The sequence below is a fragment of the Filobasidium floriforme genome, assembly GCF_021052385.1.
Source record: "Filobasidium floriforme strain CBS 6241 chromosome Unknown HD553scaffold_23, whole genome shotgun sequence".
In the NCBI taxonomy this organism is placed as follows: domain Eukaryota; kingdom Fungi; phylum Basidiomycota; class Tremellomycetes; order Filobasidiales; family Filobasidiaceae; genus Filobasidium; species Filobasidium floriforme.
This window is the reverse complement of record NW_025763644.1, coordinates 203341-222113: the sequence shown is the minus strand read 5'-3', so window position 1 is coordinate 222113 and position 18773 is coordinate 203341. Positions and strand designations below refer to the sequence as shown.

The 18773-nt window shown below is 52.4% G+C and overlaps 8 protein-coding genes across 8 annotated transcripts; 4 read left to right on the top strand and 4 right to left on the bottom strand.

Annotated features, from left to right (window-relative positions):
- The first annotated feature begins 122 nt into the window (after positions 1 to 122).
- On the top strand, positions 123 to 1826 carry HD553DRAFT_317932 (uncharacterized protein). Its single transcript, XM_046180813.1, has 5 exons — positions 123 to 596; positions 755 to 840; positions 986 to 1046; positions 1201 to 1422; positions 1497 to 1826. Exons 1-5 carry the CDS (start codon positions 426 to 428, stop codon positions 1590 to 1592), a joined length of 636 nt encoding a protein of 211 aa, XP_046033682.1. The 5' UTR covers positions 123 to 425; the 3' UTR covers positions 1593 to 1826.
- Positions 1827 to 1834: 8 nt separating this feature from the next.
- Positions 1835 to 4532, top strand: HD553DRAFT_125380 (uncharacterized protein). The gene is made up of 2 exons (XM_046176539.1): positions 1835 to 3406; positions 3465 to 4532. The coding sequence occupies exons 1-2, from the start codon at positions 2095 to 2097 to the stop codon at positions 4112 to 4114; spliced, it is 1962 nt and encodes a 653-aa protein (XP_046033681.1). The 5' UTR covers positions 1835 to 2094; the 3' UTR covers positions 4115 to 4532.
- HD553DRAFT_125360 (uncharacterized protein) lies at positions 4015 to 5936 on the bottom strand. Its single transcript, XM_046176538.1, has 9 exons — positions 5843 to 5936; positions 5674 to 5741; positions 5540 to 5605; positions 5345 to 5458; positions 5103 to 5264; positions 4762 to 5000; positions 4589 to 4694; positions 4377 to 4519; positions 4015 to 4294 (listed from the first exon to the last, which is right to left on the bottom strand). Exons 2-9 carry the CDS (start codon positions 5699 to 5701, stop codon positions 4184 to 4186), a joined length of 969 nt encoding a protein of 322 aa, XP_046033680.1. The 5' UTR covers positions 5702 to 5741; positions 5843 to 5936; the 3' UTR covers positions 4015 to 4183.
- Positions 5937 to 5951: 15 nt separating this feature from the next.
- On the bottom strand, positions 5952 to 7629 carry HD553DRAFT_317928 (uncharacterized protein). The gene is made up of 5 exons (XM_046180812.1): positions 7462 to 7629; positions 6824 to 7371; positions 6601 to 6772; positions 6257 to 6513; positions 5952 to 6195 (listed from the first exon to the last, which is right to left on the bottom strand). Exons 2-4 carry the CDS (start codon positions 7154 to 7156, stop codon positions 6296 to 6298), a joined length of 723 nt encoding a protein of 240 aa, XP_046033679.1. The 5' UTR covers positions 7157 to 7371; positions 7462 to 7629; the 3' UTR covers positions 5952 to 6195; positions 6257 to 6295.
- Positions 7630 to 7836: 207 nt separating this feature from the next.
- Positions 7837 to 10678, top strand: HD553DRAFT_317924 (major facilitator superfamily domain-containing protein). The gene is made up of 15 exons (XM_046180811.1): positions 7837 to 8281; positions 8337 to 8434; positions 8504 to 8681; positions 8769 to 8773; positions 8829 to 8886; positions 8949 to 8967; positions 9037 to 9061; positions 9121 to 9379; positions 9447 to 9474; positions 9541 to 9765; positions 9896 to 9980; positions 10052 to 10080; positions 10172 to 10292; positions 10355 to 10415; positions 10479 to 10678. Exons 1-15 carry the CDS (start codon positions 7953 to 7955, stop codon positions 10597 to 10599), a joined length of 1641 nt encoding a protein of 546 aa, XP_046033678.1. The 5' UTR covers positions 7837 to 7952; the 3' UTR covers positions 10600 to 10678.
- On the bottom strand, positions 10679 to 12510 carry HD553DRAFT_352384 (uncharacterized protein). The gene is made up of 4 exons (XM_046183692.1): positions 12052 to 12510; positions 11888 to 11989; positions 11767 to 11825; positions 10679 to 11699 (listed from the first exon to the last, which is right to left on the bottom strand). The coding sequence occupies exons 1-4, from the start codon at positions 12392 to 12394 to the stop codon at positions 10785 to 10787; spliced, it is 1419 nt and encodes a 472-aa protein (XP_046033677.1). The 5' UTR covers positions 12395 to 12510; the 3' UTR covers positions 10679 to 10784.
- Positions 12511 to 13516: 1006 nt separating this feature from the next.
- HD553DRAFT_362518 (transmembrane amino acid transporter protein-domain-containing protein) lies at positions 13517 to 15975 on the bottom strand (the record flags this gene model as incomplete). Its single annotated transcript, XM_046183996.1, has 10 exons — positions 13517 to 13975; positions 14041 to 14366; positions 14426 to 14484; positions 14565 to 14663; positions 14765 to 14906; positions 14991 to 15181; positions 15296 to 15433; positions 15638 to 15739; positions 15818 to 15863; positions 15941 to 15975. Coding segments are annotated over 10 exons (1293 nt in total), but the record flags the coding sequence as incomplete, so codon positions are not given.
- Positions 15976 to 16574: 599 nt separating this feature from the next.
- Positions 16575 to 18661, top strand: HD553DRAFT_317917 (uncharacterized protein). Its single transcript, XM_046180810.1, has 8 exons — positions 16575 to 16698; positions 16761 to 16859; positions 16927 to 17156; positions 17223 to 17423; positions 17481 to 17671; positions 17736 to 17878; positions 17946 to 18192; positions 18268 to 18661. Exons 3-8 carry the CDS (start codon positions 17013 to 17015, stop codon positions 18377 to 18379), a joined length of 1038 nt encoding a protein of 345 aa, XP_046033675.1. The 5' UTR covers positions 16575 to 16698; positions 16761 to 16859; positions 16927 to 17012; the 3' UTR covers positions 18380 to 18661.
- The last annotated feature ends 112 nt before the right edge of the window (positions 18662 to 18773 follow it).

Genomic DNA, 18773 nt, shown 5'->3' with positions numbered 1-18773 from the left:
GGAGGGCAGGCGCAGGCGGGAAGGAACGCGGAAGCGATCAAGTCAAGAACGAATCCACCCGCGTGGCGTAAACCCGGGGCATATCCTCCCCCTGGCTATTCTCGATCATCACAAATCTGAATACAAAACATCCCCACACTACCTCGAACAACTCGCGACTCGATTTCTTGCACCGCCCCCACGATTCCCTTCTTGCTCCACGAACTCGATACACAGCAATCGATCCAGAACAAACACTTTATACGCTCCTTTTCGATACGCACATCATACGACTTTGACCTCGTTCTTCGACCTACGATCATCCTACAAACGCGCGCCCCTTTGTCAACGCCAGAACACGACACGTTAAATCGACTCGACTCACCAGCAATTCATTCTACACCACCTCAAATCAAACCTAATCCAGACAATCAGACTAGTTCAAGATGCTCGTCAAGTTCTTCACCATCGCACCCCTCTTCGCTCTCGCCGTCAAGGCCGTCACCGTGACCTCGCCCACCGAGGGCCAGAACTGGGGCACGACCGGAGCTCAGACTGTCTCTTGGGAGGCCGTCTCGACCGATCCTACTAGCTTTTCCGTCGTCCTCGTCAACGATGTGAGTCTCTCTTGCCATTCCCCTCATTCACATTCTGCTCTTACTCGGAGAGAGCGACGGCAAGCTCGAACGAGCTCGGATACGATCGACCAAACGAGAAGAGAAAGCTGACTTTGCGTCCTGGCCCATTGTTTTCCGACGACGATGACGATCCGTAGAACCGATTGACCGCTTCTGACGGCCAGGTCACTCTGATTGCCAACCAATCCACCTCGGCGGGGTCTGTCAGCGTCTCTCCTCCTAGGTGAGTGATATGATTTGAAGATCGATCTTGCCCGTGGCGATGCCATGGGCAAGCGTGTTGACGTATAGATATAGGATGATGGAGTTCCTGAAGCTGATTTCGTTTTCCATCTATTCGTACCTTGATCGTTTGATCTAAACTGTAGTGGGAGTTGGACTGCCGGACAGGCTTACAGGATCAGGTTGGTCCGAGATGACGCTATTCTCGTAAGTACCTTCTGTTATATCGTCTCGTTCCGCCGAGGTCAAGCCCGATCGAGTCGTTATGCGATATGATTCTGCGGACGGAGATGAAGATTGAACTTCACCTTTGCAATCGGCACCGAGCTGACCAACCTGGTCTTTCCCGTGATCCCTCCAGGCCTCGTCCGACCAGTTCAACATCACCTCTTCTGGGACCGCCGGATCTTCCACCTCTGCGTCCGGTTCGATGAGCTCGACCATGGGTATGAGCACCTCCACGCGATCAGGGTCGTCGGTCGCGGTACCTACCGCCATGACCTCGGCAGCCGAGCCTCAGTCTACCTCGTCGGGTTCGTACTCCGGGAACGCTCAGGGCACTGGGATTCCTCCTTCTTCTAGCGTGAGTTTGGTTTGCGGTCTTACTGCACAGATGCTCTAGATCGACTAACTCGGTCGTGCTTTTTTGTGATGTAGCAAGGCGCTGGTAATGGGGCCGGTATGAACGGGGTCAACATGCTCGCTCTCGGCGGAGCTGGTATGCTCGCTTTGGGTTACCTCGTCGCTGCCTAGATATGGGGGAACGGGGATCCATGCGTCGAGGATGAACAGGCGGTCCTCGATCGTCTATTCGATGCCCTCGACAGCGACAGTCGGCTTGGGTACCGTACCGGCCCGGAGCGACACTGGACAATTTCGTATTTTCTCTCTTTACCCTTCTACAATTGTACAACATACATAACTACTGCGTTACTGCACGCACTACAAGCTACATGACATGCTATCACTCAAATTACGACCCTTGAATCGATCGCCCTCTGGCTGATTACAGCGATCACGATGCACCTACAGGAGTCGCGCGGATCCGAACGGGCAAGACGATGCTGAGCAGTCGAGCAGGCCTACATCACACTTCGTGATCACTTCTTCAAACGACTTCTCTCTTTGATTGACCCCAAACATCGCATCGCTTCATACATAGTCGTCACCCTTCCAAACTCGATGCCCTTCTCATATCGCTAGCTTCCTTGACTAGACAGTCTCCGATTCGAAACCCTCTCGCCGACTCGCCGATATGCCGGACGATCAACGATCCTTCCTCTCGCACGTCGAAGTTCCGCTCTTGACACCCCGCAAGAGGGCGTCCTTCCCTTCTTCCCTAGCATCCTCATCTTCGTCTTCATCTCGATCAATCAAACGGATCCGAACTCGGCAAATTGTTCGAGGGTCAGCTCGGGAAGAGCGGGAAGAGGAGGATGACATGGACGCGGTGCTTCCAAGGAGAGGGATGGAGATTGTCGAGCTTGACGAGGGGTTGAAGTTGTATGGGTCAGGGATATCAAAGAATTTGGAAGACATTGGGGCTACTCTGGGTCCACTTGAGCGAGCGGTCATAGGTGGTCAGGATCATTGGGTCTCTACGAAGCATCTGCGTCAGTATTTCTACTGGCTGGCGGAACGGCAACGCTTATACATCAGAAGACGTGATGGTCAGTCACCGATCTTGAATATCAAGATCCCAGGGAAGCCAGACATGCCATGCTGGTCTTTGGATCCCATGTTTGCACATCGGGTCACGAATTCCTACCGCCATCAGGACGACTTTAGTCAGTTCATCATCGAAGACGTCGTCCGCAACTACCGGCCCCACCCCGAACCCGATCTCGCATATCGGACTTCCGGACAGGACAACCGCTACAACGCTGCGGGCGAATGGATCGACAACGTCGAAGAGCAGCTGTTTCGGGTGACGCTGCTGCGGCGGTTCGGTAAATCGGAAACGTACAAGTACTTTCTTCGAGAATTGGGCGATATCAGGTGGAAGACGTACACGTACGAACGATACTACGCGGTGATCAAGAAGAAGCTGAGGCTGTTCCCGCACATCGCTTGTTTTACTGGGTCTTACCAAGTCCATCCGCCAAAGCAGTACGGAAAGGGAACACCGGAAGGCAACGCTATAGCGTCGGTCGAAGCGTTCATGACCGGAAACGTGCCCTTCCCGCCATACACGGACCGCCCGTTCTCCCCTCTTCCGGCTACAATGGCGAGTGTGAACACTCTCAGCGAAGCGTACAAGTACCTCTCCAGTTGGCCTGGCATGGGGCCTTATCATTCCCTTCAGTATGCCCTCGACCTCAACTACACCGACTACGTGAACTTGTCGACCACGGAATGGATGGCGGGGGGTCGAGGCGCCGTCAACGGGTTGAACCTCATCATACCGACGATCAAGGGACGAGATAAGGATATAAATGCCGGATTAGTGTGGTTGAGGGAGCAGCAATGGGGAGAGTGGGCGAGACTGGGGTACACACCGGTACCGCAGGACCTGGCGCCGGGGATGCTTGCCTATGAGGGCGTCAACTTGATCGACCTTGAAAACAGTAAGTCTCTGCGCAAGCGGGTACCGCCATTGACCGAGAAGGCTTATTTCGCCCACAGGTCTATGTCTCTACCAGAAGTACGCACGCCGGCTGCGTAATACGGAACTCTATCACATGGCTCGAGGCGACAATCCCGAGCTTGATTGGATTGGCAACTCGTCTTGGGATCCACATCGGGGAGAGAATCGAGCTACCCGGACCTTGATTTGCAAGCCAGGAGAGAAAGAGCATAAAGCGCTCAAGTTCTGGGCAAGAGTTATACAGGAGTTCCGAGAAGAGATCGAGACGGCAGGAGCTGTACAAGATCCCCGGGAAGAGATCGAGACCGCGGCTACCCAGGTCGAATCCCTAGGTAACAGCCGAGGCAGCGCTATCGTCATCGACGACTCGGACGATGAAGCCGGACAAGTGATCGCCACACGAGACGACGTGATTGTCATCGATGACTCGGAAGAAGAGGAAATCGATGAGCTCGAAGTCGACGAGCTAGAGTCGGATTCAGAGATGAAAGAGAGCGAACGAAGACCTGAGGTGGAGGCGGGTGTCGAGAACAGCGAAGATTCCGAGGTCAAACCGTCGTCCGTCGCCGACGTCAAACCGCTGTCCGTTGCCGACGTCAAACCGCCGTCCGTCGCCGATGTCAAACCGCTGGGCGTTGTAAATGGCGAACATCCTGAAATCAAGCCGAAGGCTGAGCTTGCTAGTTGATGTGAAGATTCACGATGAAGTTCGACGGTTGTGTAACAACATGACCATGCATAATATCAGCAAGCAGAGCTACAACCGATCTGGCCAGAAGACCCGGAGCGAGTTTTCCCAAGCGGCCTTGACCAATTCCTCTACCGGTACACCCTTCACCTGTGCGACCACCCAAGCGATTGTCGTCACCTGTACAACAGCCGACCGCATAAATCAGCCTTATCTCTAGTCTGTCGGACTAGTCGCGGCTACCGATCCTGTCGATACTCACATCCGCCGGCTCGTTTCTCCCCTTGACCCCAGTCTGACCACCCGGTTTGAGCGTCTTGGTCTTTTCTACCGCGCCGTACGGTCCATCTTTTGGCAGGTATGCGTGCGAGGCCGCAGTGGTTGTGATGGAACACCATGGAGCATCTGTGTCGAGCAGGTCGGGGGAAATGGTCAGCGGGTCACATGCGTCTGCCGAGGGTTCGTGCCACTCGCCTGTTTCCAACATAATCCGATCTGGGGGTACGGCTCGGACGACTTCCAGGTTCTCTTGCGTCTTCAATGAACATCCGTTGATCCCGATATACAGCCCGTATTCCAACTATCGCCACAATGGCCTGTCAGCCTTCGAGATGCAGAGCGGATTGCACCGGTAAAGTCCGACTCACCAGCTCTTCCATCTCCTCCCGACTTCCTGTGAAGCTGTGTACGACGCCCGTCCTCCCTCTCATCTGCTGAGCGCCCTTCTCCCATCCTGCCGCTTTGAAACCCTTGACCAAGTCCTTGTGTGCATCTGGATGGCGAGAATGCAGGAACATCGGTAGTCCGTATTTTTCGGCAAGAGAAAGGAGGTAGGGCAGGTGTTGTCGCTGCGTATCAGCTGGGGAATGGTGGAGTCGATCGTAGTCTGCGATATCGCCAAGATCGAGAGAATAAGACAAGACAAGGAACAGAGTTTGGCTCAGCAGCATGACAGGCTGAAAGCGTAAGAGGATGTGCTGGTGCTCACCGAGTCCGATCTCTCCGATAGCGACCAACCGGGATTCTGCTCCCTTTGCAATCTCGCTATCGATCAACTCTTCTAGGTCCCGTTTATATCCATCTACGCCTGTCTTGTGACTATCGATCTCTGCTGTCGAAGTCGGATGACATCCTACAGTCGCATGTAGGTCTAACCAGTAGCCGTACCGCATCCCTTGTCAGCCAAGAGTTTGGGAACCAGCAGTGCCTAAGCTCGACTTCGAGGCTCACCGTACCGTCTTGCCAACTCTAGAGCCTGCTTTGAGCTTTCCAGGCTGGTCCCTGTGATCATCATTCGTTCGACTCCTCGATCTTTCGCTCTCTGTACCACATGGTCGAGGTCGGCTGATCATGAACGACGTATAGTGATCATGAGCTATTTCGATCTACTTCCACCAAACGAGAGTGACCTTCAGAATAGCTCACCTTCATGTAACTGTTTGCCCCGATATCGACCGAGAAACATGTCGTCGGTGAGGTTGACGGCGATATCTGACGAGGACAATGCGAGCGGTTTAGCACGGCCTGCTCCGGTCCTGCACACCTGAACTTCAACGTACCCGCAAATTTAATAGAGGAAGATGTCATCGTTGCGATATGTCTTGCAAGGGGAGCGGTGTTTCTGATACTGCGTAGCATGTGAGAGGTTTGATGGGAATGAAGAAAGACGTGTAGTCATGATGTCGAGGATCAGCTTGCGATCAGCGCAGGACCCCGAGTCCTGTTTACTTTTTCGAATATGACGTCGACGGAATGCTCGACGGATTATGAGAGCGATAGGACGATCGAACAGGGGCACAGCCATGATGCAGAGAAACAGTACCGACCTCGTAATCAAGAGCAAGATTCCAGGAGCTCGACAATATCAGAATATTAAAGTGCGATCTTGCGCAGCGGAGGTGCTCCGGAAAAGGTATCGCGGTCCAGGTCGTCGATCGCCGAAGCACAAAATGGAATTCCGAGCATTCTACTACTAGCTACTAGGTACTGTATACCATTAAGTACATGAATCAACCAAATTCACATTCAAGAGGTAACGAAAAGAAGGATAGAGGCAACTCTAGCGAAATCTCCAGTGAAAGCTGCTATCGGGAGGAAAGTCAGTGAGGTTCAATGACCTTCCGACACGCTCGGTTGACATACGATTTCAGGGTAGGCGACAACGTCTAGGTCCTTCCAAGTCTATTTGAGCTTGCTTTTGTTGATGGCTCGGGTAAGTTCCGCTTTGACTTTTGCCTGCCTCAATTGGACCCGAGGAGGTGTCGAGATCACCCTGGGAGCTCTGACCCGATGCCTGTCCGAAGCAGCATAGAAGACTCCGTAGCAGAGGTTGTTGTATCGTGCGGGGACCGTCTGTCTGACCCATCTCTCCCATTTTCCAGAGAGCAGATCAGTATGTTCTGTGTAACATTAAGTCGGTACAGAGGAGTCGGCTATGTGAAGCTTGCGTATAGGTAACAAAATGCGACAATGTATGTGAGACTTACCGATCACAGGTTTGACCGGAAAGTCGGGCATCGTGAGGATAGTCTTGAAAAGAGATATCCACTTAGCTGCCGGGGGGATGCAGCAGTCAAATGACCTTTCCAATAGAAGGAGAACCAGAGCGACTGAGGATTCGACCCTGTAACACCCTGTCTCGAGAACTTCTTGCCTGACCTGTGGGCAAGATCAGCAAAAGGGATCCAGGCGAGACGAACGATTACTCACCGCTTCCATCACGTCAAGCCCAACATTGAGCGCGCACATCCCAAAAGTGCCTTCTTTCTCCCACATCTTGTCGATTGCAATTGCAACTTTCCTCTCACTAGTGGTGTCAACAGCAAAGAACCTGAGAGGTTGTTGATCAATGATATTGTTGCCTTCAATAGCAAAGTTGGGTCGGTGTTGGTCGGGACCTCGGTCACAAAGGACCCCGTTGGCGAAACAGAATCGCGATCCGGGTAGGGTGGGAATCAAGATCCCGAACAATCGGTCGAGTTCGGTGGGAGTGAACTCAGCAGAAGACTGCGCTGGTACCGATGAGAGCGGAACGTGGATCATGTTTCTAGGTTGCTATTGCGTAGTGGAATTGGTTGAGGATGTTGTTGAGCGAGGGAAACGGGGATTCGAGGCATGGGCGAACGGATTCGGCTGGCTTCTTATACCCATCCTGAGCGCAGCGATTTGTTTTGATTTGATGAGATGAAACGAATAGATTCTACTTGGATCTGTTGATCTGTTGTGATTTACGCTCTTCGCTCTTTCGGAACCTCTATCTGAAAAAGGGAGAATGATCAAAAGGGCAAACAAGGTCAAAGGATCGTCTTCGCTGCCTTTCGATCGCACGAATCCGGAAGTAAACATGCCGGCATCGGAAGTAAAATACTTGTCACGGCACGGGAGACATGCCGCGAGTGAGTGTTCAGATCCCGACTCGGGATACTGCAAAGAGCTCAAGAGTCAAGGGTCGACCTATACCAGTGAGATAGGGAGGTCACGTATAGAAGTGAATATCGAGAAACGTATTGGTAGGGATCAGGTCTCTCCTTGCCGGTTGCTTCTGAATCGCCATACTCATGCCAATTCAAACAGGTTAACACCGGCGTCTGCCCCTATGACGCCCTGCCTCTCCTGTGTTGTTGCGTGCAGCTGGCAGCTGGCTGGATTCGGCGTCGGCGTCCGTGTGGATGGTGGCGCGGGGCATTCGTCAGCGATGCATTCAAAATCATCGAAAAATTGGGGGAATATATATAGATCGATGGAGCGACATGCAGGCCTCACAACACGAACACTCAACGTTCTTCCAACGATCTGTCGCCTCTGCAGCTCCTGAACTGCGACATCTCGCTCGATTGACATGCCTGGCGACATGAGCGATCCCACAAGATCAGAAACCTCGACAGTAGTCATGAGCACACCGCCTCCAGAAAAAGGAAAGTCTTCGGACATGTCCGATCATACATTAAAAGCTCGTCCATGGAGACGATACATCACGCCTTGGGATCGGATCGTCTCGCACGACTATCCAGGACAAGGGACCGAGGAGGATCCTTACCTGATCGACTGGCTGCCAGGCGATGAGCCCGATCCCGAGAATCCTATGACGTGGAAGACGTCCTACAAATGGGTAGTGACGGTCACGGCAGCTGTTGCCACTCTAGCTGTTGCGATGGCCAGTAGTACCTTGTGAGCCTCGTCGTTCATCGCTTGATGGTATTGTAACTCATGCCGCATGCTATAGATCTGCTGCCACCAACTCGATTCGTGATAGCTTCCCTGGATACAAGGTACAAGCATACGTGATGGTAACAAGCGGATTCGTCTTGGGTTTCGTCGTCGGTGAGTTGCAGCACTCAAGTGCCCATCAAAAGTCGTCAAGACCCTTGCTAATCTCGGCCTCATCTTCAGGACCGCTATTATGGGCGCCTAGCAGCGAACTGTTTGGTCGGCGGAACCTATTCATCTTCACCTACATCCTTTTCACGATCTTCAACGGATCCGTGATCGCGTCTCAAAACATCTGGACCCTGATCGTATTGAGATTCTTCGCTGGTACCGCGGGTAGTTCCCCATTGACGAACGCAGGGTGAGCCGTTCCGCAACTTGGTATTATTTCCGCGGATTGATGCTGATCGTCATCGTAAATAGAGGAACCGTAGCGGACATGTGTGAGTTCCGGTGTGTGTCTTGTAGGCTCGTTCCGGGTTGCTGATCTAGTTATCTTGCGCTCCAGTCAATGCCAATCAGAGAGGACTCGGTATGGCTGTATTCTCGGCTGCGCCCTTCCTTGGGTAAGTATACGATTGGCGCCCCGAGATCGGCTAGATGCTGATGAGAAGCTTTGCGCTCACAGTCCCGGAATCGGTCCTATCGTGAGTAATGTTGAGTCACATATCCATTGAGAGCTACTTAGCTGACGATTCATTTCACTTGTCCCACAGATCGGAGGTTTCTTAGGAGAGACTGGTACGTCTTGACGGGTCATTGCGACACGCAACGTCGCTTATAAGCCTTTTTTCAATCAGGTGGATGGCGTTGGGTCGCTGCGTTGATCGCCATGTTCAGCGGCATCCTTACCATCGTTGGCTTCTTGATTACCCCGGAAACCTACGCTCCGGTCTTGCTTCAGCGCAGAGCCGCACTGCTTAGCAAAGTCACCGGTAGAGTGTACCGATACAAAGGATCGCCCAAAAAGGTCCAGCCCAAACAACTTTTCAAGACGGCTCTATCCAAGCCTTGGATCTTGCTCTTTCGAGAACCCATCGTGTTCTTGCTATCGCTTTAGTTAGTTTCTCCTGATTCGCGCGCATCGCGCTCGTGCTGATCGTCGACCTTGTTAATTCGAACTTAGTCTCGCAATCGTCTATGGTACTCTTTACGTGAGTCCCGGTCGAGTTGAACAGTGAATGTACACCGAGCTGATTGTATCGTTCATCATTCGATAGATGCTGTTCGGGGCGTTCCCGATTGTGTTCCAGCAAGAGCGAGGATGGTCACCAGGCATTGGCGGTCTGGCCTTTGTGGGAGTGCTCGTAGGATTCGCCATCGCCGTCTTGTGGACGATCTTCATCGAAAACCCTCGCTACACCCGCAAGAACGACGCTGAGGGTTGGCTTCCGCCAGAGCAGCGTCTCGTTCCCGCTTTGATAGGAGGTCTGCTTTTACCGTACGTGCGAGAACCGCATCCAAGCAGTTAACCTTTACTGATAATCTATGTTCCCGTTGCAGAATCGTACGCCATCCTCAAGGTCGACAAGGGAGACAATAGTGGGAACTGATTTCCACCTTGCTTTAACATAGGGACTGTTCGCTTTCGCATGGACCGCTTCGCCCAAATCGATCCATTGGATAGCACCGATCATCTGTTCGATGCCGTTTGGAATGGGTACGCGGGCCGACTCCATGAACACGCACTAGACGGTCGTATGCTTACTTGTTCTTCTACTTGGCTCGCAGGGATGGTTCTCGTCTTCTTGTCAATCTTCGTAAGTTCGAAGCCTATCTCGACCTTTCGGAGCGACTATCTCGACCTCGACCGATGGCGACGATTGACTCACGAGCATCGTTCGACCGCAGAACTATCTGATCGACTCGTACCTGTTGTACGCGGCGTCAGTGCTAGCGGCCAACTCGGTGTTACGGTCATTGTTCGGCGTAGCGTTCCCGCTTTTTGTCTCGAATATGTATGCCAATCTGGGTGAGTGAAACTTGCATCTTCATCTTCCGCATGATTTTTGGCTAATAACGCTGTTGATGCAGGCGTGAACTGGGCCAGTACTTTGGTCGCTTTCTTGTCTTTGGCCTGCGCCCCGATGCCCTAGTGTGTATCGCCAGACAGCTACTCTCTCGGGATGATGGATGAGCTGACTGTTTGTGTCGATAGCGTTTTCTTCAAATTTGGTCGTACTATTCGGCGAAAGAGCCCGTATAGTAGGGAAGCGGACGACATGGGACAGAAGCTGCGCGAGCAAGCTCTGAAGAATCACGGAGAGAAGAAGGCATGATAGGAGCTCATGTGATGTAACATAGATGGATGTATCGCTTTGCGCGTTGACTAATATAATAAGGATTGACAAATTCAAGCGTCGACGAGACCGCTTGAGGAATTATGAGGTGTTTGCGTATGTCTATGTGAGGCGCTTCTGATAGCTCTTGAGACCCAAAATGATAAAGAAATGTGACCTTCTCCCTATGCCTTGACGCAGGTCTTGCCATCTACGAGCTTGAATCCCGGTCGACAGGAGTATACCACACAGCTGCCCTGTTCGCATCCCATCCATTTGGCTCCCTTGATCGCAGTGCAATCTTGCCCTTCGCCCATGGTTGCGCATCCACCACACGAGTTGATATCGGTGAAAGAGTCGAGGCACTCGTAACCGCCTGATGCCGATCCGTCGATCGGGCAAGCCGAGAGGTTCTTGGGACAGAGTTTGTCGTCGATCCTTAGACGAGTCTTTTCCGATGCGGAAAGGGTTCGCTGGTTGTTGAGAGCTCGTCGACGCTTGGGAGCGGTGGGAACTCCGCTGGGAGCCTGGCAAGCGTTGTTTCGCCAGGTATATCCCTTGGGGCAACAATGACCGTGGCTCTCGATCTCGGTCGTGAGACAACAGACTTTCGTGTTGCACACCCTTCCGCCAGAGCAGCAGAGACCATCGGGGTTCGTGGCGGAAGACGACCAAGTAAAGCCCGATCCACATTTCGGCTGGCAAGTGCCGCTCTCGGGGACGAACTTTTGTTGAGTCGTGCATTGCGCCGTACAAGCGGTTTTTGCGCTGTTGAGCACTTGACCGGCGGGACACGAGCATTGACCGTTGATGATGGTCTGGAACGAGGGGCAGCACTTGGAAGCTCCGGCAAACCAGGTCTGTCCTGAAGTGCATCGGTTCTGACAGACCCCGTTCACGATAGCCTGGTTGGCGTTCGAGCAGGTACAGGTACCAGGCTTGGTCGAATCCTCGATCTGTCCAGAGGGGCAACATACGGTGTCGTACCCGGTCCAACCGGATTGGCAACAAAGCTCGTTGCTCAGGACTTTGCCATCGGCGCAGCTACCGGCTCCATAACACTTGCCGCCGGACGTGCCCTTGCAGGTTTGAGCGCAGCACTATATCATATCACGGAGAGGTAAGCACGCGTGTCAAAAGGGCAACTTTGGAAAGGCATCGACTTACCAAGCCGTTGATCTTGGTAGTGCCTCGCGGACAACAAGTACCATCCGATTGCAAGCATTCTATGACGGCCGAAGAGGTTTAGTAACGATCGCTCAGAATTTAGGTCAGGATGATTACTCACGACCATCGCCACAAGAAGCCGCGTGCTGGGCACATGATCCATCGCTGTTCTTGCCGAACGGGCAGGTGTATCCACCTTTATCGTCACAGGTGGGCTGCGAACCTAAAAATCAGACAAACAATCAGTACCGCGCGCGACGATGGATTCTTTAAAGAGATACGGACCGGTAGGATATTTGTTGTACGACTGGTAATTGAATTGCCCTTTGATCCAACTGTTCATGGTATAGCTCAATCCGTTGACTCGGCAGAAAGTATCCACGTCATTGTAACAAAGGCACCCGAAATCGTACTTGACGGCGAAAAGTCCGAAGCCGTAGTAACCCGAGATGCGGTCGCAACGCAAGGAAGTCCAAGTCGTAGTATAGTAGGTACGTTCGGTAAGATTGTGGACCGATGAGACGAGATCGGTCTCGAGAGCTTCGGGAGAGGCGGGCGCTGCCGAAGGCAAGGCGAGGGCCAGGGGAGCGACGAGCGAGAGTAAGGCGGCGGAAATGGAGAATCGCATGGTGACGGGAGAGAACCAGGTATTTGCGAGAGGTGGAAGGCGGCCGCGATGAGAGCGAGGAAAGGATGAGAGGAGGTGCGAGGACTAGGGAGGACTAGGACGATGTTGAGGTTGATGTTTTGATGCAGAAGAGAGAAGACTGAATGGGATGAAGCAAAGTGTACCATCATGGCGGCTGCTATATAGAGTCTCTCTGCCTGTCTTTTCAGCTTTTCCCTTCAATGGCAAGGTGGATGATGAGCGCGACGTGATTATCATGAAGTGCCTACGGGATGGATGTAGTTGACGGGAGTGATGTTGGCAAAGGGAGATGAGACACACGGGATACGGGAAAAGAATTGATCGGGGATTGGCACACAACAGGAAAAGATCGCCGTCGCCCCTCCCAGGCTGATCGAATCATCCGAGACATTCACGCGCGCGCTTCGGTGGTTATTACCCCCGTGCCGTCGATCGCAGGGAAGAAAGGAGGAACTCGCAGAGGAAGCCGAGTGACCGGATGCTCTGAGCGGGAGTGACAGGCGAGCAAGATGGTTAACGCGGTTGGGGAAGCGAGCCGGCCTTCGGAGTAAATCAACTCGGATTGGCTTTTTGCGTGCGGTGACAACCGCCGTGTGCGCAAGTACAGCACGCTACTGACACAATTTCACTTCGCTTCTCTTTCGTCGTGATGAAGCGCGTCCTTCCGAACGATCACTCGACCCCGGAATCTTCTGACGCTCCTCCTCCGCTGGCTCCCTATGCCCTTGCACCTCCTCCCTGCGACTGTCTGAAGTGATCATACCGCTGAGGCGCAGTACCCGCATCACCCGCGTTAATGAACAGGGCATCATTCAACAACAGAGAAGGAACAAGACAACGGCAGAAGACTTGAGGATTGCATCTCACGTAAGTCAGTCACGTCCGGTCGAGGAAGGCTGGTCTCTCTGAGCGAATCTACCGTTGCGCCGAGGGAGGCAAAACTCCGGGACGACACTACCGCTCGAAAACGATTCGGCATTATCAAGCACGAAACAAGAAACCCAAAAGCTCAAAGACACTGAAGTGGCGCAACCCGCGCCACCTCACCAGAATGGAGGAAGAAGAGGAAAGTGAAAGGATTACGGCGGCCTCGCGTCATACTGAATCATGTCTTCGTCGGCGTTGATATCGCCTCGTCAAGCGGAACCTCGAATGGACCTGCGCGTCTTGAAGCAACGTCTGGCTTTTGTCAGGTCGACATAAGCTGATCCTGGACAGTGCCCATATCGTCTTCCACTGATTGCGTCTAATATCTGCAAATACATAATGTACAAGATTTCGCGGTCTCTAATGCTTGATGGCCTGATGATGAGCCAGTCTGTAGATGTTGAAAGATAGACTACCAACGAGACAACACGTTTCAGCTTGATGGTATCTTCAGCATTCGCGTACTTGGCGCAACGGCTTACCAGAATACCATCACGACGATACCATATATCGATAGGGTTAGAGCCATCCATTTCGTAATACCCTGTTCGTGTCGAAAGAGCGAAAAGTAGAACATTCCGGGCAGGATGAAGGAGATGATTGTTGAACCGGTCGATCCGACGAAACTCAAGACTGTGCGATCAAAGTCGATATAAGCTCCAAATCGTGATACAATCCGAGAGGAACCGCGAACCGACCTGTTTCGAGCTCATCGATGACCATGGCGATGGCGAATCCGAACACGATGATCCCGGTGGTGATGGTCAAGAATTTCTTTCGACCCATAGGTTTGCCCACAGGCAGTCCGTGATCGTCCTTGTCTTCATTCATAAGCTCGTCCTCCTCGTCCGTATCGTCCGCCGCGGTGACGCTATCGTCTGGCGACTGGCTCTTCTTGCGCAAGCCCGCAGTCAGAGTATGTATGCACGCACGGCAGGGGTGCGCTTGCAAGGGGTAAGACAGCGCCGAAAGGAGAACAATTCCGAGACGGCCGATGGCGATGATGACCGAAGTCCAAGGGTACCTGCAAGGGACTCGTCAGCCGACATCCGAATTTTACATTAGACTTTCCAGGCTACGTACATGGCGATCACGTTGCTGCTGACGCCCTGCCCAAAGGTCAGATAACCCACGATTCCGAGCTTTGAGAAAACGACGGATGAGCATTAGCCTTGTCCGATGACGGTGGATGCCGGGTCGAATCACACCAAAATTGACTTACGACCTCGTACGTGATCGCAGCCGATCCGATCGATACGGTGATGACCTTGTTCATCCTAGCCTGAGTGTTGAACTTGAGCTCGTTGAAGCATGCGAAAATCTGTAACGCATCGGGCCAAGACCAAGTTACGAAGAAGAACCATCAGCCTCGAGTTCCATCTTCCGGAAGACAAATCGACAGGTGTCCAGACGAAAACTCACGTTCTGGGCGCATGTATAGGCAAAGATCTGGATGGGGAATGAACCCAAGGTCGAGCTCCCGAATCTGCCGAGGACGACGTCCCCCCTCTTTTTCCCTGTCGGCACTCCGAGAGCCCACCAGCCGACGACGATGATGACTAGGCTGTTTGGCATTCCATGTCCAACGAATATCACCGAAACTTCAGCTCGAAGTCTCTCAAAGGGAGTAGACAGGGCAGCGACTCACTAGACCACGCTCAATAAGGCGATCTGGCTCGTAAACCTCAGACTATCCATCCTCCTCAGATAACTCAGTGGACCGACGATGACCAGGGAGAACAAGAGCCAGAGTCTTCCGTCTAGCCACATCGAGTCTTCCGGGAGGGTCTCGCTGGGGAGGTGGTGCGAGAGGGAGAGGATGACCTGGGGCATCAAAGTCTACGATGATCGAGTTGAAAGCGAGTCAATTCGTTTCAAGGGATGTCAGCTATCATTCCTATCTATACCTGCGGTCAATCATTTCTTTAGCCGAGAAGAGATGGCGAGACTTACCTTGACGATGATTAGATAACTGACGCTGACCCCGAAACACTTGATCGCGATCGCAGCGTCGAAACACCTCGTCGCCCATCCTTCCCCAAAAGTCAACCTGGCGATCTGATTGAAACTAGCTTCCGGTTTCTCATAACCCTTGATCGTGATCGGAATCGATCTTCTCGAAGTGACCGTCCTGGCAAACGAGACGTCGCCGACATCTCGGTCATCTGCTTCGTCTTCGTCGCTCCCACTCTCAATCTGATCGGCTCGCCTAGAACCCAGAGGGGTTTGTTTGGCAGGCGTATTGGGTCCGGAAGAGCAAAACGCTGTCGAAGGCTGGTTGGTCGGTCTTCCCACTTGACGGGCGCAGAGGGAGAGGAGGTACAGCCCAAAGGCGGAGCATGCGCCGGCAAAGATGCAGGAAAAGAAGGCGGGGATGAGGCCCATTGATGCAAAGACCTACGGGAGATGGAATCGGGACGGGATGGGCGATTGTCAACGAAAGGATCACGATCAGTTAGGTACGACATTACTTACCGAGGGGAATGCAAGCGCTCCGGATCCGATAATGGTATTGGCAAGACTGCCAAAGCGCAAGCCATGGTATACGTCAATAGAACCCCTCTCACCTCATCTGATAGCTGAAGACTATCGACTCACTTGCTGACACAACTCGCTATCGTCGCCTTGCCTTGTCTCCCGCTCCTCATCCAATCCGTTCGATCGTCCAGTTCGTCGCTAAACTCTCCTTCTCCCTTCAAGACCTCGTCGTCCCCATCTCCAGTCGCCTCATATCCCTGCCTGTTTCTCATCACACCTCCTGATGATTGTCGCTTCTGGGTCGGCGTCGAGTAAGGCAATGATGGATGAAGGTGTTGAAATGATTGCCTTTGTCCTCGAGATGGTGTACGTTGGTCGGTGGGAGTAAGCGTGCCGTAAGAGTGGATAGCGGCGGGCCCGGTGGTCATGTCGCCCTATACTCCTCGAGTATATCTTCGAGAGTACTATGATATACTGTTGATGAGTTGTGGTCTTGTATAGCTTCCCACAGTCCACAGATTAGAAAGAGAGAGATCTTATGAATCTTATCGTCTCTCTCTCTCTCTCTCAAGGAGGTCGACCCTTTGCAAGATCCCGAGCTCCGGATCCGCACAATCTCGGCATGTCCGGTGCCGATTCAAGGGTTTACTTCCGATGCCGGCATATTTACTTCCGATTGTCGCCGAGCAAGCCAAAGGAAGGTGGGTGGTGCAAATGTACAATCAGCTGCTACCGACCTCGACCAAGTACATCACCAACACTCATGCTCAACATTCAACGATACTGGGGTTCATACCGGCTAGACGCCCTCGAACGTCAATCCATTATATGGCCTGAATCCCAGTAGCGATAACGCTGGCAAAGAAAAGTCGACTGAGGTGAGCGAACAGCTTGGTGATGTTGCTTAAGATTCCGGCTTACAATGGTCAAAAATCCTCAGAAAGTTGCTGTTTCTAGTAAAAGGTCTTCAGGAAGCTGCTGTTTCTAGCACAAGTAATCGACATACAAGACGTAAGAGACGGATTGTGACTGTGATTAGGTGAGTAGATTGATCATGTCACCTTCAAGTCTCGACTTACGATGTTTGGATATCTAAAACGCTGCAGCGTTCGTCGTCACCGGGTGTCTTCGGGAGATCCGGAATCTACCGACAAGGGTGCGAGAAGCCAGAAACCCTTTGAAGCTATTCGCGATGCCGCTGTTCTCGTGGTCTGGTGAATTCACCATGTCGGTCAAGATTGACGGACGAGACGCCACCGTCTATCAAGAGAAGCATCACCAGGAAGGAGTCGGTAGGACGAGGTCGGAAGGTTGGATCTGCAGTGAAGTCGGCAAGGTGAGCATCCGGATCTGGATACTGGCTCGAGATCGCTTTTGTAAACCTGACTGCTTTTCTTCGAAGTCGTACACGATCGGTCTTGAGTCACAAGGTTACCACGCTCGGATAGACCCTCGCACCAAGCACAAGGATATCTCAGCACATCTGAGAATCGATGGTGTAAAGACCGAAGGTCAAGCTGTTTATCATCTCGATGAGCGCTTCCGTTTCAAAGGTCCTATCGATCACAACAAACAGCGTCGTCCGTACGTGTTCCAGAAGCCGGTGAGTGTCATGTTCCGCTCAACCGCGCGAACGGCTGGCTCACCTTTGACTTTGCAGGAACTACGGGCTGAGGATGGCGATGACGGTTCGGAGACTACAATCAACACTGCCATCGGAACCCTTGAGATAGTACTGTGTCGTGTACAGTACTACCCTCGGAAACAGTCTTTCACGTACAAAGAGGTGGTCAATCTGACTCCAGCACTCTCGGAGAAGCATAAGAAGGGTTTACTCACCTCCGTGACTCAGTAAGCAGAGAGTGGTCATGAAACCGTCGAGTGAGTCTCGCTTACGAAGTACCTTGTCTTCCAGATACGGTCCCCCAGTACCCGCGAAAAGTTATAGGACGACGTCCAAGAGAAAGAGCACGCAAGATAAGGAAGGTTTGCCGTACTGTAAGATGACGATCCGCTACGCTTCGAAGGAAGTTCTGCAAGCGATGGGCATCATCCCTCGTAAGTTCGTATGAGCTCCTGCTCCTTGTCTATGCCCTCTAACAATGTACCCATTGATCCGCTTCAGGCGACCCTCGACCTCCTACCCCACCCGCCGAATTGCATGCCAGTACACCTACCCCACCACCCGAGGCCATCGAAGCTAAACGCACCATTGCCCAAAGCCCCAGTCTTTGCGTCGACGTCGACCCTACCGATACAAGTGCTGGGAACGCCTCGATTAAGAGGAAACGAGGGGAAGAAGACGTCGACGCTGACGACAAGGCCGTCTTGAAAAGAAAGTTGCAGAGCGAGATGACGGAAGCGCTGAGAGGGTACGACGGAGCAACGATTGACTTGACGGACGACTGATATTGACGACACCACTACCTGACGAGCTATAACACTAGAGAATGCGATTCACGAGACTATAACCCTAGACATCTGGACGAATACAAACCACGTCAACAGCGGGCGATGTTGTCCGCGTTGCGGGAAATGGTTCCCCCATTACGGGAATAATTCCGAAGTGAATGAAACGCGAGATCTGTTTCCTCTCACGTCGGCCATTGTCACCGGATCACCAAACGATTCCATTAATCTGCTTGTCGTCGAGCTCGTGATATAGTATTCGGAGTTAGGAATTGATATGTTCTCAACTCCAAATTGTGTGGAAAGTAAAAAGGAAACCAGCCGAACGACTGAAACAAGTTAATCTTCGGAAGAACAATGACGTGTAGCTAGGATGCAAAGAATTGTTAGCAGAAACAAGTGGAATGATCGTCCGTAAAAAAAAAAGTTTTAAAGGTCCTGAGGGGCTACGGCCCAAGCTCTCTCAATAATCTATTTTATTTTATGGCGTATGCTGGAATCGAACGCGCGTCCCATCTGGTTATAGCAGGCCTGGCGACGATGT

Coding starts and splice junctions, on each gene's coding strand:
- HD553DRAFT_317932 (XM_046180813.1), top strand. CDS start 426: ATGCTCGTCAAGTTCTTCACCATCGCACCCCTCTTCGCTCTCGCCGTC. Junction 841..985: donor GTCAGCGTCTCTCCTCCTAG/GTGAGTGATATG, acceptor TCTAAACTGTAG/TGGGAGTTGGACTGCCGGAC. Junction 1,423..1,496: donor GGATTCCTCCTTCTTCTAGC/GTGAGTTTGGTT, acceptor TTTGTGATGTAG/CAAGGCGCTGGTAATGGGGC.
- HD553DRAFT_125380 (XM_046176539.1), top strand. CDS start 2,095: ATGCCGGACGATCAACGATCCTTCCTCTCGCACGTCGAAGTTCCGCTC. Junction 3,407..3,464: donor CTTGATCGACCTTGAAAACA/GTAAGTCTCTGC, acceptor TTTCGCCCACAG/GTCTATGTCTCTACCAGAAG.
- HD553DRAFT_125360 (XM_046176538.1), bottom strand. CDS start 5,701: ATGACATCTTCCTCTATTAAATTTGCGG. Junction 5,606..5,673: donor TTCCTCTATTAAATTTGCGG/GTACGTTGAAGT, acceptor TGTCCTCGTCAG/ATATCGCCGTCAACCTCACC. Junction 4,695..4,761: donor GGGAGGAGATGGAAGAGCTG/GTGAGTCGGACT, acceptor TTGTGGCGATAG/TTGGAATACGGGCTGTATAT.
- HD553DRAFT_317928 (XM_046180812.1), bottom strand. CDS start 7,156: ATGATCCACGTTCCGCTCTCATCGGTACCAGCGCAGTCTTCTGCTGAG. Junction 6,773..6,823: donor GGCTTGACGTGATGGAAGCG/GTGAGTAATCGT, acceptor TCTTGCCCACAG/GTCAGGCAAGAAGTTCTCGA. Junction 6,514..6,600: donor TCCGGTCAAACCTGTGATCG/GTAAGTCTCACA, acceptor AATGTTACACAG/AACATACTGATCTGCTCTCT.
- HD553DRAFT_317924 (XM_046180811.1), top strand. CDS start 7,953: ATGCCTGGCGACATGAGCGATCCCACAAGATCAGAAACCTCGACAGTA. Junction 8,282..8,336: donor GCGATGGCCAGTAGTACCTT/GTGAGCCTCGTC, acceptor CGCATGCTATAG/ATCTGCTGCCACCAACTCGA. Junction 9,380..9,446: donor GTGTTCTTGCTATCGCTTTA/GTTAGTTTCTCC, acceptor ATTCGAACTTAG/TCTCGCAATCGTCTATGGTA.
- HD553DRAFT_352384 (XM_046183692.1), bottom strand. CDS start 12,394: ATGCGATTCTCCATTTCCGCCGCCTTACTCTCGCTCGTCGCTCCCCTG. Junction 11,990..12,051: donor GTACAACAAATATCCTACCG/GTCCGTATCTCT, acceptor TCTGATTTTTAG/GTTCGCAGCCCACCTGTGAC. Junction 11,826..11,887: donor GGCTTCTTGTGGCGATGGTC/GTGAGTAATCAT, acceptor CGGCCGTCATAG/AATGCTTGCAATCGGATGGT.
- HD553DRAFT_317917 (XM_046180810.1), top strand. CDS start 17,013: ATGCCGCTGTTCTCGTGGTCTGGTGAATTCACCATGTCGGTCAAGATT. Junction 17,157..17,222: donor TCTGCAGTGAAGTCGGCAAG/GTGAGCATCCGG, acceptor TTTTCTTCGAAG/TCGTACACGATCGGTCTTGA. Junction 17,424..17,480: donor CGTACGTGTTCCAGAAGCCG/GTGAGTGTCATG, acceptor TTGACTTTGCAG/GAACTACGGGCTGAGGATGG.